Source organism: Nycticebus coucang, chromosome 6 (genome assembly GCF_027406575.1).
Source record: "Nycticebus coucang isolate mNycCou1 chromosome 6, mNycCou1.pri, whole genome shotgun sequence".
In the NCBI taxonomy this organism is placed as follows: Eukaryota; Metazoa; Chordata; class Mammalia; order Primates; family Lorisidae; genus Nycticebus; species Nycticebus coucang.
In genome coordinates, this window is record NC_069785.1 from 108,480,010 (window position 1) to 108,493,096 (window position 13,087).

Here is a 13,087-nt window from a genome sequence, read left to right on the forward strand (position 1 = left end):
GGAAGGACTCATAATTTCAAATAGAGAGGTAGTTATCCAGTCCTTCCTAAACCTTGTTATCGAGTGAACCCATTTTCCCTGCACCCCACATTGAGATCATTTTACCTGCAGTGCACCCTAGCTTTTATTCCTGGGGGCATTTACTGTCCTCTATTTGTTTCCTGTTTTCTAACTGTCGTACCTTCTCGACAAGACTATAAACTACTAAGATTCTGTAGTGAAATAAAAATTTGCTGTGTATCCCCTGCATACCTTCACAAAGGGTACACACATGCAAGTTTCGCACATGACTTTGTCTTGGTAATCCTAGGATCTGGGGAAAGTCGCTTATCACACTAACAGTAACTGTCACTGCTATGCGCCTTCTGCACGTCCCTCCTGGTGAGCTCTAACCTCTTCTAAGTCAGGTACCTACTGTGATTTGCACCTGTGTTCCTATAACAGCCCAGCGGTTTACTGAAGAAAAGAATGGAGCCCTCAGCCAGGTCAGCCCTCCTGGATCAAGCCTAAAGACTAAATCCATTACCAGCTGCAGGCTCCACTCCATTTTTTTCTGAGCATGGTAAAAATAAACCAAAATAAAAACAGGACAACCTTTTCCTTTATCTCAGATTTATTAGAATTTTTTTTTTTGGTCTGTTTCCAACATGTCTAGTCCTCCAAACAGGTACAGAATGACAGTGCTCCTGGCTTCCTACAAAAAAAGAAATGAAATAATATTTTTAAAAGTTCCCCTGAAATTCATTTGACACACAATACAGTAACTGTCATTTCTGTCTTCTCCACATCTCTGCTGGTGAGCTGAAAGTCGGGTACCCACTCTAATTGCACCTGTGTCCCTAAAGCAGAAAGCCTCATTCATGGTTACTGACGAACAGAAGGGTGCTATTTGCCAATTCAGCTCTTACGGATCAAGTCAAAACACTAGCTGTGGGCGCCACTCCTTTTTTTGCCTAACATAGTTTAAAAAAAAACAAACAGGATAACCTTTTACATTTTTATGATTTATTAAAATGTTTTAAAAAACAACTGATTCCAACATGTCTAATCTCCACGAGAGGTAAAGAATGACAGTACTCCCAGCTTTCTATAGGAAAAAGAAATGAAACAAACATTCTAAAAATTTCTGCTAAAAGATATGCATGTTACAAAGTCACATTCCCCGTGGGAACACACACACACACACACACACACACACACGACAGGAAAGAACCCCTGTTACATGTGAATATCGCCCTCCTAAGGTGAAAGGGAGAAACACCCCAAAGTGAGCTTTCATAATCCCGTGTCCACCTCGCCATCAGCATCAGCTGACCCTCCGAGAGGGCCGTCTAACCACAGAGCTTTGAGAGAAGAGCGCTGTGTCTGTGGCCAGAAGAAAGGTGTCCTCAGTGTCTCCACCCTGCATCACACTGTAGGGACTCTCCCTTGTCTGAAACGCTTGGGAGCTCTCAGCCAGGTGCTTCCACACCAGCACCAGCACCAAACCAGGAGTGTTTTGCACTTCAGATTTTTTCAGTTTTTGGAAACTGGTTGAGTGTTGCTAATTTAAAATTCTAAATTCTGAAATGTTTCAGAAAATATTTCTTTTGAGCAACATGTTGGTGCTCAAAAAGTTTTGGAGTTGGGGAGATTTCTGATTTTGAACTTTTTGATTAGGGATGTTCAACCTGCACCACATCTGGAGACCTTGGCTGGGATGGAGTGTCAGCACTCTCTCTCCAACCTCTCCCCACTCCTCCCCCAAACCTGCCCAAGACATTCATACAACTTACTTACTTAATATCCTGGGAAGAGGTAGAAATGTCTTGTCAAAGTAACCCTGTCAGTGGTGGGCATCTGTGCCTTGCCATCTGGGTCTTCAAATGAACGTTGAACCTAAAAAAAGAAAGTCTGTAAACTTTTCTGTTTGAAGAATCTTCACTTAAGCCTTAATACTGCAAAAAAAAAAAAAAAATACACTGAAGAAAATAATAAAAATAAAAAGTACTTGCATCTGTAATAAATATAGTACTAGGCATATCTCAGCATTTAATGACCCTCATCGCCACTTTTTCAAACTCCCGCTGGCTGTGATAGCCGTGATGGACACAGGCGAGTTGGGGTCCACTCATTTATCTTTTCAGGGCAGCAGGGGAAGTAAGTAAATGATTGTCTTCTAAAGGTTGTGGGTCATAACAGATTGAATCCAGCTTCCAGCCTCAAAAGACTTAAAAACTCGTTTGAAGAGGGTATTACTGGAAGATAAACATGTCCACATCTGTTTTCTAATTTTTCAACTGGAAGAGACAAATATCTAGGTAGCCAGAATGAGAGAAGAGGAAGCACCTAGAGTTCTACCTTTCGGAAAATTTCCTGCAGGTCACAGGAGCAGGCATATTCTTGGATACTGCTGATGAGCCTCATAATAAAAAGAGAGCCCCGTGTCGGATGTCGCCAGGAAACATTATCTGTGAATGAAGCACATTTCAACTCTTCTTCAGCTTGGGGATGCTGAGAAGTCCTAGTATTTCCACACCAGCAGAGCTTACATGCAGAACTGTTCAGGTGTATTCTGTTCCAGATACTCCACACCTCTCGTTAACACCCACCCTAACTGGCGCCCAACATGCCTGGCTTGCTCTGATGCTTCTGTGCCCTGCCCCAATATTGGCCTATAAATCCTGGATGCCTTTGCAAATTGGCCTGCTGACCTTTTCTTTGCAGAGTCAGAGTCTAATGCACTTTGATAGATGGCTTTCTTTTAATGCTCTGTCATCCGTCACAGTACTAGGAGAATATTTTGCGTCATAGATGAGTTCACTAAATCCTAATTCTGTGGAAATATATGTAAATTTGGTTTTGTCAATAAAGGTGATTGAATGCATGACTGGGAGGAAGGCTTGAGTTTATCTTCTGATATCTCATAGAAAGTTATCTGTATTCAGGTATCTATATTCTAAAGGATGGGTGTGAGTTCCTGTGTTGATAACTCCTACAAAGATGTCCTGTACAGAAACCTGTTACCTGGTGTCGAAGAACAGAATGTGATAAAATCCTTCTCCACATGTGCTTTTCTGACGGCGTCATCCTCATAGTCTTCTGGATTTGGTCGGGAGACATTTCCACAGGCTCCTCCGACCGAATCTTTTACCCACACCAACCCTGGGTTCTCTGGAAAGACAAGATTTTTTTTTATATACCACCTTCTAAGAGATCTACTTTCTCCTCTAAACCTCTGTTCAATCATGTTCATTAATTTATGCATCTTTATATTTAATTCACATGAACATACACACATATATCTTAGAACTCATATTTTTAATCCTCATCTCTCCTAAACTTTAAACAAATTCTAACAACATCTAGGCAACATCAAAGTTTCAAGCTTGAACATAGAACAGGTATCTACCAACCATCCATATAATTCAGAGAAGCCACAATCTTGACTAGTGACAGTAGGTGTTCTTTAAATGTTAGGGTCTATGGCACACCTTTTGGCGGGACACAATTACAAGAAGGACTCTACCTAACAAATGCAAATATTGTAACCTGGTTGTTCATACCCTCACATTAACCTGAAATAAAAATAAATTTAAAAAATAAAATAAAACCTAAAACTCACACACACAAAGAAACTAAGGAATACTGGACACATACACATAAGGAGATCAATAATTGAATATTATGTGTACTAACAGACATCAGAACTCACCGCCACGACAGGCCTGAATAATGATCACCTTGGGTTTATTCACCAAATTCGGACAGTTCTGGCTGTTCAACATTTGAAATATTTTATTGACTCCTAATATATCTGGCACTTGTTCAGAGTATTTCTTCCCACAGATGCCTTCCCGAATACCATGAGACATGAACACCAGGAAAGTGCTGTCGGAGGTTCGGTGCTCTGGGCGGGCAGCAAATGCCTTCACCTCTGTGATCATGTCCTGAAAGAAACCATACCACCAATTTTGGACTATGTCATTAACTATCACGGCATCTTAGAATTCCAATAAAAAATAATATCTAAGGAAATTTTAAAATAATTCTATTATAATCAATGAAGTGGAAAAGAAAATTTAAGTTTTAAATTGAAAAAGGTGAATAAAAGGGTTATAGGATGGCATCCAGTGATTTCTAGCAGAGTGGGTCATCTTATTGATTTAATAGAATATTTCCTAATTAAAATCTACACCACACTCTTGCTAAAAGACTTTTATATAAGATGAGACTATGTGGTCTCGAGCACCCTTCAATGGCAAAATTAGATTTGAGGCTATCAAGAGATTACATTTCCTGGTGCTACGACCAAGTGTTAAGGTGACTTCTGAGTATGGAGGGCATGGCCACTGTCTGCACACTCTGCAGTCCTTACCGCGGCAGTGAGATCTTGTCTCACATGCACACTGTACCCCAGATCGACTAGCAGCTTCTCCATATCTCTGATGTCAACGTCAGCTCCAGCCCTTTGGTGAAGATTGTCAAACTCTGTGTTGCAGATAATAAGAGCAAGACGTGTACGGTTCGACTTTTCCATTATTGGATAAATCTGTAAGAAATGCAGATTAAACAAACAGCTTGTTCTCTCCTATTAAATATTCGTTGGTTTATAACTACTTTCCCTTCCCTAGTCCTATGAAGAAAGTTAATCCCGTGACTCAACATTAAAAGCAGGGAAAAGGATTGAGTTCTCCAACAGAAGTGGGAAGGGAGTTCCCAGATGATTCTTCACAGGTAGGACTTTGGAAAATGTACAAGCTTTGAAGCTACAATGACAGGATTTTCAGACTGATTCATCCAATATCTGACTTTTTTACTTTGGGCAAAGTATTTAACCATCTCATGCCTCAGTTTTTTGCTCTATTTATACAACTAATTGTTAGTGCTTAATGGTATTGTTATTTGAAAACTGCTTAGAACAGTGTAGGATGTATACTAAGCATTCCATAGCTGCCATTGCTGCTACTGTTTGGAATATTATTATTTACTCAACGAATTCAACCAGACTTGAAACTCACTGTACAAATCTAGGACTCTAGGATATGGGAACCCTTTATGTAAGGTGAGCACCAGGATGATTCTCCAGACGCTTTCAATAAAATCAGCTCTAAGTGAAAGCCGCTGTGCTTCAGAATCGCCTCCGTGTATCTTTCCCCCCACCCGTCCTTTATTCTGGGCAGGGCACCTCTGTCGACTTCCCTCTCTTTATGTCTTGGACGAATTTAAGGGAGCAGAGCTTGAGGCTTCCTCCTGGGCCTGAGGATGGCAGCACAGCCGGGTTGTCCTGCACTGTCAGAGGAGCTGCAAGAGACGAGGAACATGGTAAAAAGGCCCCGGTGTGCGTCCCGGGTGTGCGTCCCGCTTCAAGTTCCTCAAGCCATCATCCACTTATGAAGCCACAGAGGAGGAAGCACATTCTCAGGAGGACAGTCCTGATCTGGTCATTAACACCACTCCATTAGTTCACTCCTACAGGTGCACATCCCAAACTGGAGGGCATTTCTAGGAAGGAAGGAATCTACCTTCATGTCTTAGATTCAGCACTTTGACAAATATTTTAGATAAAGACATAGAAAGACAGATTTTCAAGGCCATGCATGAAAAAACACTCAGGAAAAAATCAACATGTTAGATAAGACAATAGTTAATAGCTGATGTTATTTTAAGAAAGTCATAGCCCAGGATAAAATTTAATAGGAACAGGACTAACTATATTGAAATGTTTTTTAAAAGATGAATGTTTATCTATTTATTTATTTACTTACTAGACATGATGGTAAGCATTAGGAACAATTTTTTAAAAAATGAACTTTTTCTTGTCTTTCAAGATCTCATTTTAATATGTGTACATATGTGGAAGAAGAGGAAGAATAGTGAATGTCTGAACTAAAATGAATATGAAATAGAATGATAAACACTGGAATCGAGGTGCAGATGGATTCAGAGCACTAAACACTGCAAAAAATGAGCGTTTGCACAGCAGTTTTTATGAAAAATATCTCTTAAGCTTTTACTCAATCATAAGTTCAATGCCATCCAACAATGGGATGTACTTGTTAAGGAAATTAATGTAACATTTGTCTGTATAAAAATAGATATAAATTTTCTAAATATTGGCCATACCTCATATTGGCCATTGAACACTCTCAATCTCATCAGATCTTAAAAGCTAAGCAGAGTTGGGCCTGATTAGTACTTAGATGACAGGATCTCAGAGAAAATAAACTATCAAAATTAGAAAATTACATTCAATTTTGAAAATTAATCTGAGAAATTGTTGTTTAATCAGTAAGGTAAACCAAGGCAGAATACACTGTGTTGACTACAGAGAAGATGAGAGCTAATTAGAATTAGTATTTCAGAGAAAACTATGGAAATAAGCACTAGGTAAAAGAAATGTGTTTCTACATAAAGAAGTCCAGAGAGCAACAACAAAAAATAAATAAATTGAAGTATTTGGATTGTATTCTATTAATTTTATTTAGTAAGTAATAGGGTATTTGGTTTATTGAGTGTCCCTTCCCATAGAATATCTAAGGAAACATTCATGGTGTAATCAGTCTCTAATTGATTCAGTAATTTCTAAACCCTAGGAAATATTTGTTTTCCTGGCCTGCAAACTTCCTTCAAATATAAGGCTCCTTTGTTTTAGGGAACAGGGTCACATTTAGTTAAAATTATTCTACAACCATGGATGAAATAGTGTACAAGCTAAAAAAAAAAAAAAAACAAAAAAAAAAAACGCACTGATTGTCTAATAAGCAGCAGACTAAACTCAATATAGAAATAAAATCAGCTAAGGGAAAGCTGCGCACGTGTTGATCCAATTTTAAGGGAAAGCACCGCAATGCTTTTTAGAGCTTTCTTGTCATCTGGGACAGAAATATTTCCTCTGCTACCTCTAATATAAAATTTTCTCTGCGCTTTCATTTTTGAGACCAGCGTAACCCCCTCAGTGTTTACCCCAGCCTGGTCTCCCCACGCAGCCCCCGCGGTCCAGCAGCGCCCGGGCTGGTCCAGCTAACCCAGGTGGAAGCGCAGCAGGAGCCGGCACAGCCTGGGCCAGAAAGGCCCGACACCGAGGACCCAGACGCGGATCTTGCCAACGCCACTGACTGGCAGTTGTGGTAACGGCTACTGCAGCGTCAGAGTCAGAATGGAGGAGGTCCAGGGATCTGGGTCAGCAGGTGGACATGCGCTGTCCGCGGATGGTGAGAGGCTACCGTGGGATTTTCACGGACGATGAGTAAGTTTCTATCACAGCAGAGCCATCAGAAGCATCTGACTTTGTTGAAGCTCCCATGTCACCTTAACCCACACAGGTGGGCACGTGTATTTTTTTTTTTTTTTTTTGTCGTCGAGATAAATTTATCTCCTTGATTCATGAGAAAACGCATTCATTCTAAAAGCAGCACAGCTAGAACACAATCACAACGCGCCAGAACACCGAATAAGCAGAAGCTGTTTTAAAATCACGGGGCAGAGAATGGACCACGAACTATTAAAGTTAAGAAACAGAGTCCAAACAGCAGGACTCCAGCTTGGCGCCCACGGGTGGTGATCAGTCTGGGCAGTCCATTCACCACCTCAGTTACAGCAATGGATAGAAACATTTCAGTTGAGATTTGATATCTTCATAGACTTTTTAGTAAGCTGCAAGAAGATTCACAAGTCCCAATAGTCCCATAAATGAACATCGATGCTTAAAGTTTAGATTGTTAAGAAACTTAAAGGCAGAGACAAATTGATTTGGAAAATGGTAGATATTTTACCATGATTATTTTGAAGGTAATTGGCTATTTCCTTAAAAATATGTGTAAGGGTATATTTTAAAATTGTAATTCTTCAAGTTTACTACGTCATAGGTGGCAATTCAAAGGAAAATAAAAGTGGCTGGTGTAAGTGAGGGCAGTGGTGTTTACAACCCATTGATCAGGACCAGTTACAGACTCCTCTGCCCCTTCCCCACTCCTGCTGCTCCACCCCACCAACCATACAACTGAGCCACCACTGGAGTGTTGGAGGGGACGAAGAAGAAAGAGCCAAAATGAGTTTCCGATGTTCAGGCTTGAACAACTAACTGGTGATATTGGCACCATTAACCAAGACAGTGGGAACTGGAAGAGAATTGGGGTGGGGAAAAATGGCAATTTCAGCTCTGGGAATGTTTAGATATAATTGCCTCGTGGAGATGTGAGTTAATATTCAGTAGGCACTTTCATAGTCCAATTTGGCACTTAGGTGAATAAATAAGATTTGATACACATATTCAGAATTTGTTAGTATAAAATGGATAATAATGAAGCTGGGGGAGCAGATTCTGCTGAAGCAGAATTGATGAAGAAGAGAAAAAAGTTTGCAATCAATTCATGAGAACTACCCATTGTTTCCTCACCCTGGGCTCAGTCGATGGCATTAATATCCAGGAAGATGGCATTCAAAAACTCTCTTTCTTAAAAACACCCTTACCTGGGAAGGAAGAAAACACTGCTTGGGAATCCTGTTTGCTCCACAAGTCACTTACAGATTGTGGACCTGAAGAAAAATGAAAGACATTAAAATAGTTACTTAGCAACTCGGACGTATTGGACAATCTCCACTGAAAATTCCTTTCACAGGCCTGAAGGATGGAGAATCCACTCTCCTTGAGATGTGACTTGTGTGGAACCACACTCTTCATAGGGAAGAAGGACCCTCTGCATGTTAATGAATATACAGTTGCTCAACCCTGAGGCAAAATAAAATAGTATCTGAGAGTGGCTCCCTGGATCTCTGATTTCTGTCATGAGACTGGAATTGAGAAGTCACTAGCTACAGAATCAATGATTCTACTGACACATGTATGGCAAGGTGGCTCCTGATGTGACCTCTGCTGCCTATCAGGTATGTACAAAGAAGACCTCCTAACTAAGAGCTGACCCAGCTTTGATGACAACTATGAAAAGATGGCCTTGTGCTTGGACGCCAAGGCTTGCTAAAATATTTATCACAGCAGAAAATGGTGAGCTGAACATTGCCCACATGAGGCGGAACAAACCTCCTTCCAAGCCTGAGATGAATCAGTGAAGTTCTCAAAGAAATCTGTTCAGATTCAGAGAGGGATGGGGTCAGAGAAATGAGGGGACTTACAATGATTTTTAATCTGTTTTTAGGAAGAGAGGGTTAGCAGGAATGCCTTCTTCACTTTAGAATCACAGTTGTCAACGTCAGTAATACTCCCTTACAAGTTTCTGGAAAAAAATTAAAATTTATTCCTTGGCGGTGTTAATAGTCTTCCCTCTGATGAACTAGTGAAATTTCTGTGCTCCTATGGTCCTGTCAGACCATTTTATACGTTTAATGCTCTGAGGTTTATGAAAGTTGCATGGAATTACTCTTTACTGTGAGATTCTGCTCTTCAGCCACTCTCTATTCTATACGTGTGACAATATTCCCTTTCTCTGTACCATATCTGTAGTTTTTATCCTTTGTCATTAATAGACCATAATAATCCCTGACTATTGGCAGGTATTCATTAGCTCCCTCACTGTGTAAGTCATGATCTCAGATGGGTTAAGCAAAGTTTTTAACTGTTATAGGGCAAAAAAGTGGTGGAGTCAGGATATGAGCAGAAATATGTCCTGACTATCAGTCCTGGTTCTTCATCTCTACCCAGCTCTGCCAGCTGGCCGAGGAGTTCTGCATATTAACGTACATAAACGGGAGATCTGGCCACACTCTCTACATAATCTCTCAGGTAAATGCACTCAGCTTGTCAGAATCACTAGCCTCACTATGAGGATGAAGACGTTGGAAACTCTCAGCTAATACACGAATGCATAAAGTCACTCAGACCTAGTGTTAATATTTCCAACAGAGGGTGGTGCCTGTGGCTCAGTTGGTAAGGCGCCGGCCCCATATACCGAGGGTGGCGGGTTCAAACCCGGCCCCGGACAAACTGCAACCAAAAAATAGCCAGGCGTTGTGGCAGGTGCCTGTAGTCCCAGCTACTTGGGAGGCTGAGGCAAGAGAATCGCTTAAGCCCAGGAGTTGGAGGTTGCTGTGAGCTGTGTGAGGCCACGGCACTCTACCCAGGACCATAAAGTAAGACTCTGTCTCTACAAAAAAATAAAAATAAAAATAAAATATTTCCACCAGAACTTGGAGAATTACCAAGTCCAAGGACAAGAATTGAATTTAATTTTATTCACAGTTTTATAAAGATTTCAAAGAAACAACCTCCACCTGAGAAATTATTCTAAAACTTAAAGAATTGCCATGAGCTAACCAACGAGGAGCACTTAAAGTCTTCATTTTATAGAACCGGTTGAAGACAAGATTTCTGCAGACAAAACAGAGTCCATTCCCCGCTCTGAATGGGGGAGCCATGGGATGTGCCGTAAAGCCTTGAATCCAAGGCTGTGGGCTGCACTTGTCTCACCCTTTCCACCCAGATGGCTGGGATACAGGGAACATCCACAAATCCAAGGACATTTTCTGTGGGAGAATTATTGCAGCAGCAGTATCCATGCCAAGAGTTTTTTTTCTAGAAAGATTCCTCCCAATAGAGCACAAATATTCTATCAAATTACAATATTCCATGGCCCTGTAAACAAACCCTGAATGAGGAGTTATTTGATTACTGCCCCAAGAGTAATAATCATCACAGCGGGTGGCGTGACAGCCTCAGATTCCAGGAATGGAGCAGGGAGGAAGAGACTTTGGCTATTTTACATCTATTCTTAACCTTTCTCATTATTGATAGGTTGTCTTTATTTCATAGAGGGTAGAGAAGGCATAAAAGGAAAAAAGGGTACTGAAAGAAAAACATGAAATGGACTGCGCAGCTGAACACAGAAAACACCCACGATGTCAACTCAGACAGGCTTCGGCTTCCCCACAGAGTCTTGCTTTCAAAGAACACCTGCCTCCGAGGAGGCTCTGGGAGGTGCAGCAGAGATGAGCTGCTGGGCGTCCTCCAGAGCTCTCATCATCCCATGTGGAAAGACTAAGGGACCATAAGCACAGGCCAGCTGAGATGCCCGCCTGTAAAAGGCCCTCAGGGGGGCTGGAGCTGGAGGCGTCAAGGGTCCACAGAGGGGTGCCATGCTGATGGGGGATATTCCTCAAAAGAAACTGCAAGAAGGGAACTGGAGAAAGAGACTTCTGAAAATCCTTACTTTTCTAGAATCATTCAACTAATTCTGTTTTCCCATCATTGAATTATTTTCTTCTTCCTAATTTTGTGTACAAGTTTTAATTACAGACCTTAAATCTTCATGTCAGAAAACTACACACATGCTCAGAAACACACCCTGGATTTAAGAAAACTAAAGAAATTAATAATGACAATAATAATATGCCTTGTCAGGAGAACAGGCACTAGAGTATAAAGATTTTCAGATGGTTCTCATAAACTTGAATAAATGAGCTACCACATACTGTGAACAGTAAATGAACTTTAATCAAGATGTGAACTTCCTCTATTCCTCAGTGGAGCAATAAGAAGAAAAATCCTACGACCTGCAATAGGCCTTGGTACAGAAATAGGGCCCGCAAGCTGGAGATAAGGCCATTGCCTGTGACTATTATGCCTAATACAGAAATCAGATGTTGGGCGTGGAAGCACGGACACACGTGGCCTCTAGTCCGCAGCAGAGTCCTTACCTGAGAGCTGCAGCGTCTGTGCCAGGTGGCAGTCATTGTGAAGTATGTTTCTGATGAAAACCTGGCTCGCCAGGGGCCCTTTCCGAATGACGCCATCGATCAAAGCCCGGGCCTTGTCCATCACTGTAGCATTCTCGTCTCTTACTTTCTCCATCTCTTCCTGGTTCAGCACCCTTTTCTCTAATAATTCATCCAGCAAGCCATTTATGGTACCTGTGCCTACTGACTGGATAAACAGCCTCCTCTTCTCCTTCAGGACCTTGTCTGTTTGGGAGCACAAAACCTTCTCAATTCATGGAAACAGCCTCATTTTCCTGTCATCAACTGGGGTTTCAGCAGTAAAGCGTCCCTCTCCACCCCGTGGGGCAATCCCTTCTCTTATTCTATCACTGCCCCACTTTGTTCCCTCAGTGTTAGCCATGTATGCTCCTGGGTGGCCTGAAGACAGAATTGCCGTCCCCAAGTCAGTATCTGAAAGGCAGAGATCATCCTTTTGTGTCCTGTGTTTATTCAACTCCGAATAATAAAATAATAAAACCGTGTTTGCCCATATCCTGCGGGGACAGTAGCTGTTGGTCATCACCCTGTGCTGATTCTGCAACTTCTGTCAGATGTGCACCCCTGAAGAGTGTGGTTAAGACTACAAAGTGACAGCCTGGGAGAGAACAGCCACAGTTCTTCCTGGTCTGGCCTCTCCCTTCTGGGCCTCCTCCCTCCTTCTGCTCTTCCCTCCCCTTCACTTCTGCTGGCCTGAACCTCTGAGAACCTAATTATGGCTCCTACAAGACCTGGCTCCTTCCAAAAGGATTTTTTTCCCACAGACCATTCCTTTTAACAGTGAAAAACTCACCGGCCATGGCCTTCTCCCAGCCTTATTGTGGGGAGTGAAAATGAAACTATGTTGAGGCTTCCGTAGCAGGGGCGGTGCGCATATTGTGAAATAACTCCTGGGCGTGCATATGCATTTCTTAGGGTGTGTTTTTTTATTTTTTGCCCCAGAGAAGTAATCAGAGGGCTGTACTGAAATGTAAACTGCATGAAAGATTGTGTCCCTAGAAAATTATCTTTACTCTTACTCGGAACAGGTCAGGTAAGAGGATATTTGGCTTTGAGTGTAAGATGGGAATGATAAAATATGTATACAACTGCACTCCCAGAATAAACAGGCTCCCATTTATTGGGAAGCAGGATTGGGAAAAGTAACTCCTTTGGAGAAGATGAGCCCCCATTTCTCCTGCCTTACCCTCCAAATCTGGGGACAGTCCCAGGAACTGCATGGCCCCTGAAGCGACTTTGTTTTTTAGTAATGGAAACAATTTTTACCAAAATCAAATATCTTCTTAACTAGTCTTCCTTACCAGATCTTAACTAGTCTTCCTTTCCAGATATCTTGCTTTTGTGTGACATTGAGTAGTTGGAAGTAAAAGTGCGGACAGTAGACTCACAATGTGGAGCTTGG

At 41.6% G+C, this 13,087-nt stretch overlaps 1 protein-coding gene across 2 annotated transcripts; it reads right to left on the reverse strand.

The window, feature by feature from the left end:
- Window positions 1-595: 595 nt before the first annotated feature.
- LOC128588586 (caspase-1-like) lies at window positions 596-12,540 on the reverse strand. 2 transcript variants are annotated; one of them, XM_053595500.1, is made up of 10 exons: window positions 12,479-12,540; window positions 11,629-11,892; window positions 8,452-8,517; window positions 5,168-5,283; window positions 4,358-4,531; window positions 3,695-3,929; window positions 3,007-3,153; window positions 2,341-2,450; window positions 1,780-1,878; window positions 596-694 (listed from the first exon to the last, which is right to left on the reverse strand). In XM_053595500.1, the coding sequence occupies exons 1-9, from the start codon at window positions 12,483-12,485 to the stop codon at window positions 1,780-1,782; spliced, it is 1,218 nt and encodes a 405-aa protein (XP_053451475.1). In that variant the 5' UTR covers window positions 12,486-12,540; the 3' UTR covers window positions 596-694. The 2 variants fall into 2 exon arrangements, with proteins under 2 accessions (XP_053451475.1, XP_053451474.1); XM_053595499.1 differs by having other exon boundaries at window positions 1,776-1,878.
- Between the last annotated feature and the right edge of the window lie 547 nt (window positions 12,541-13,087).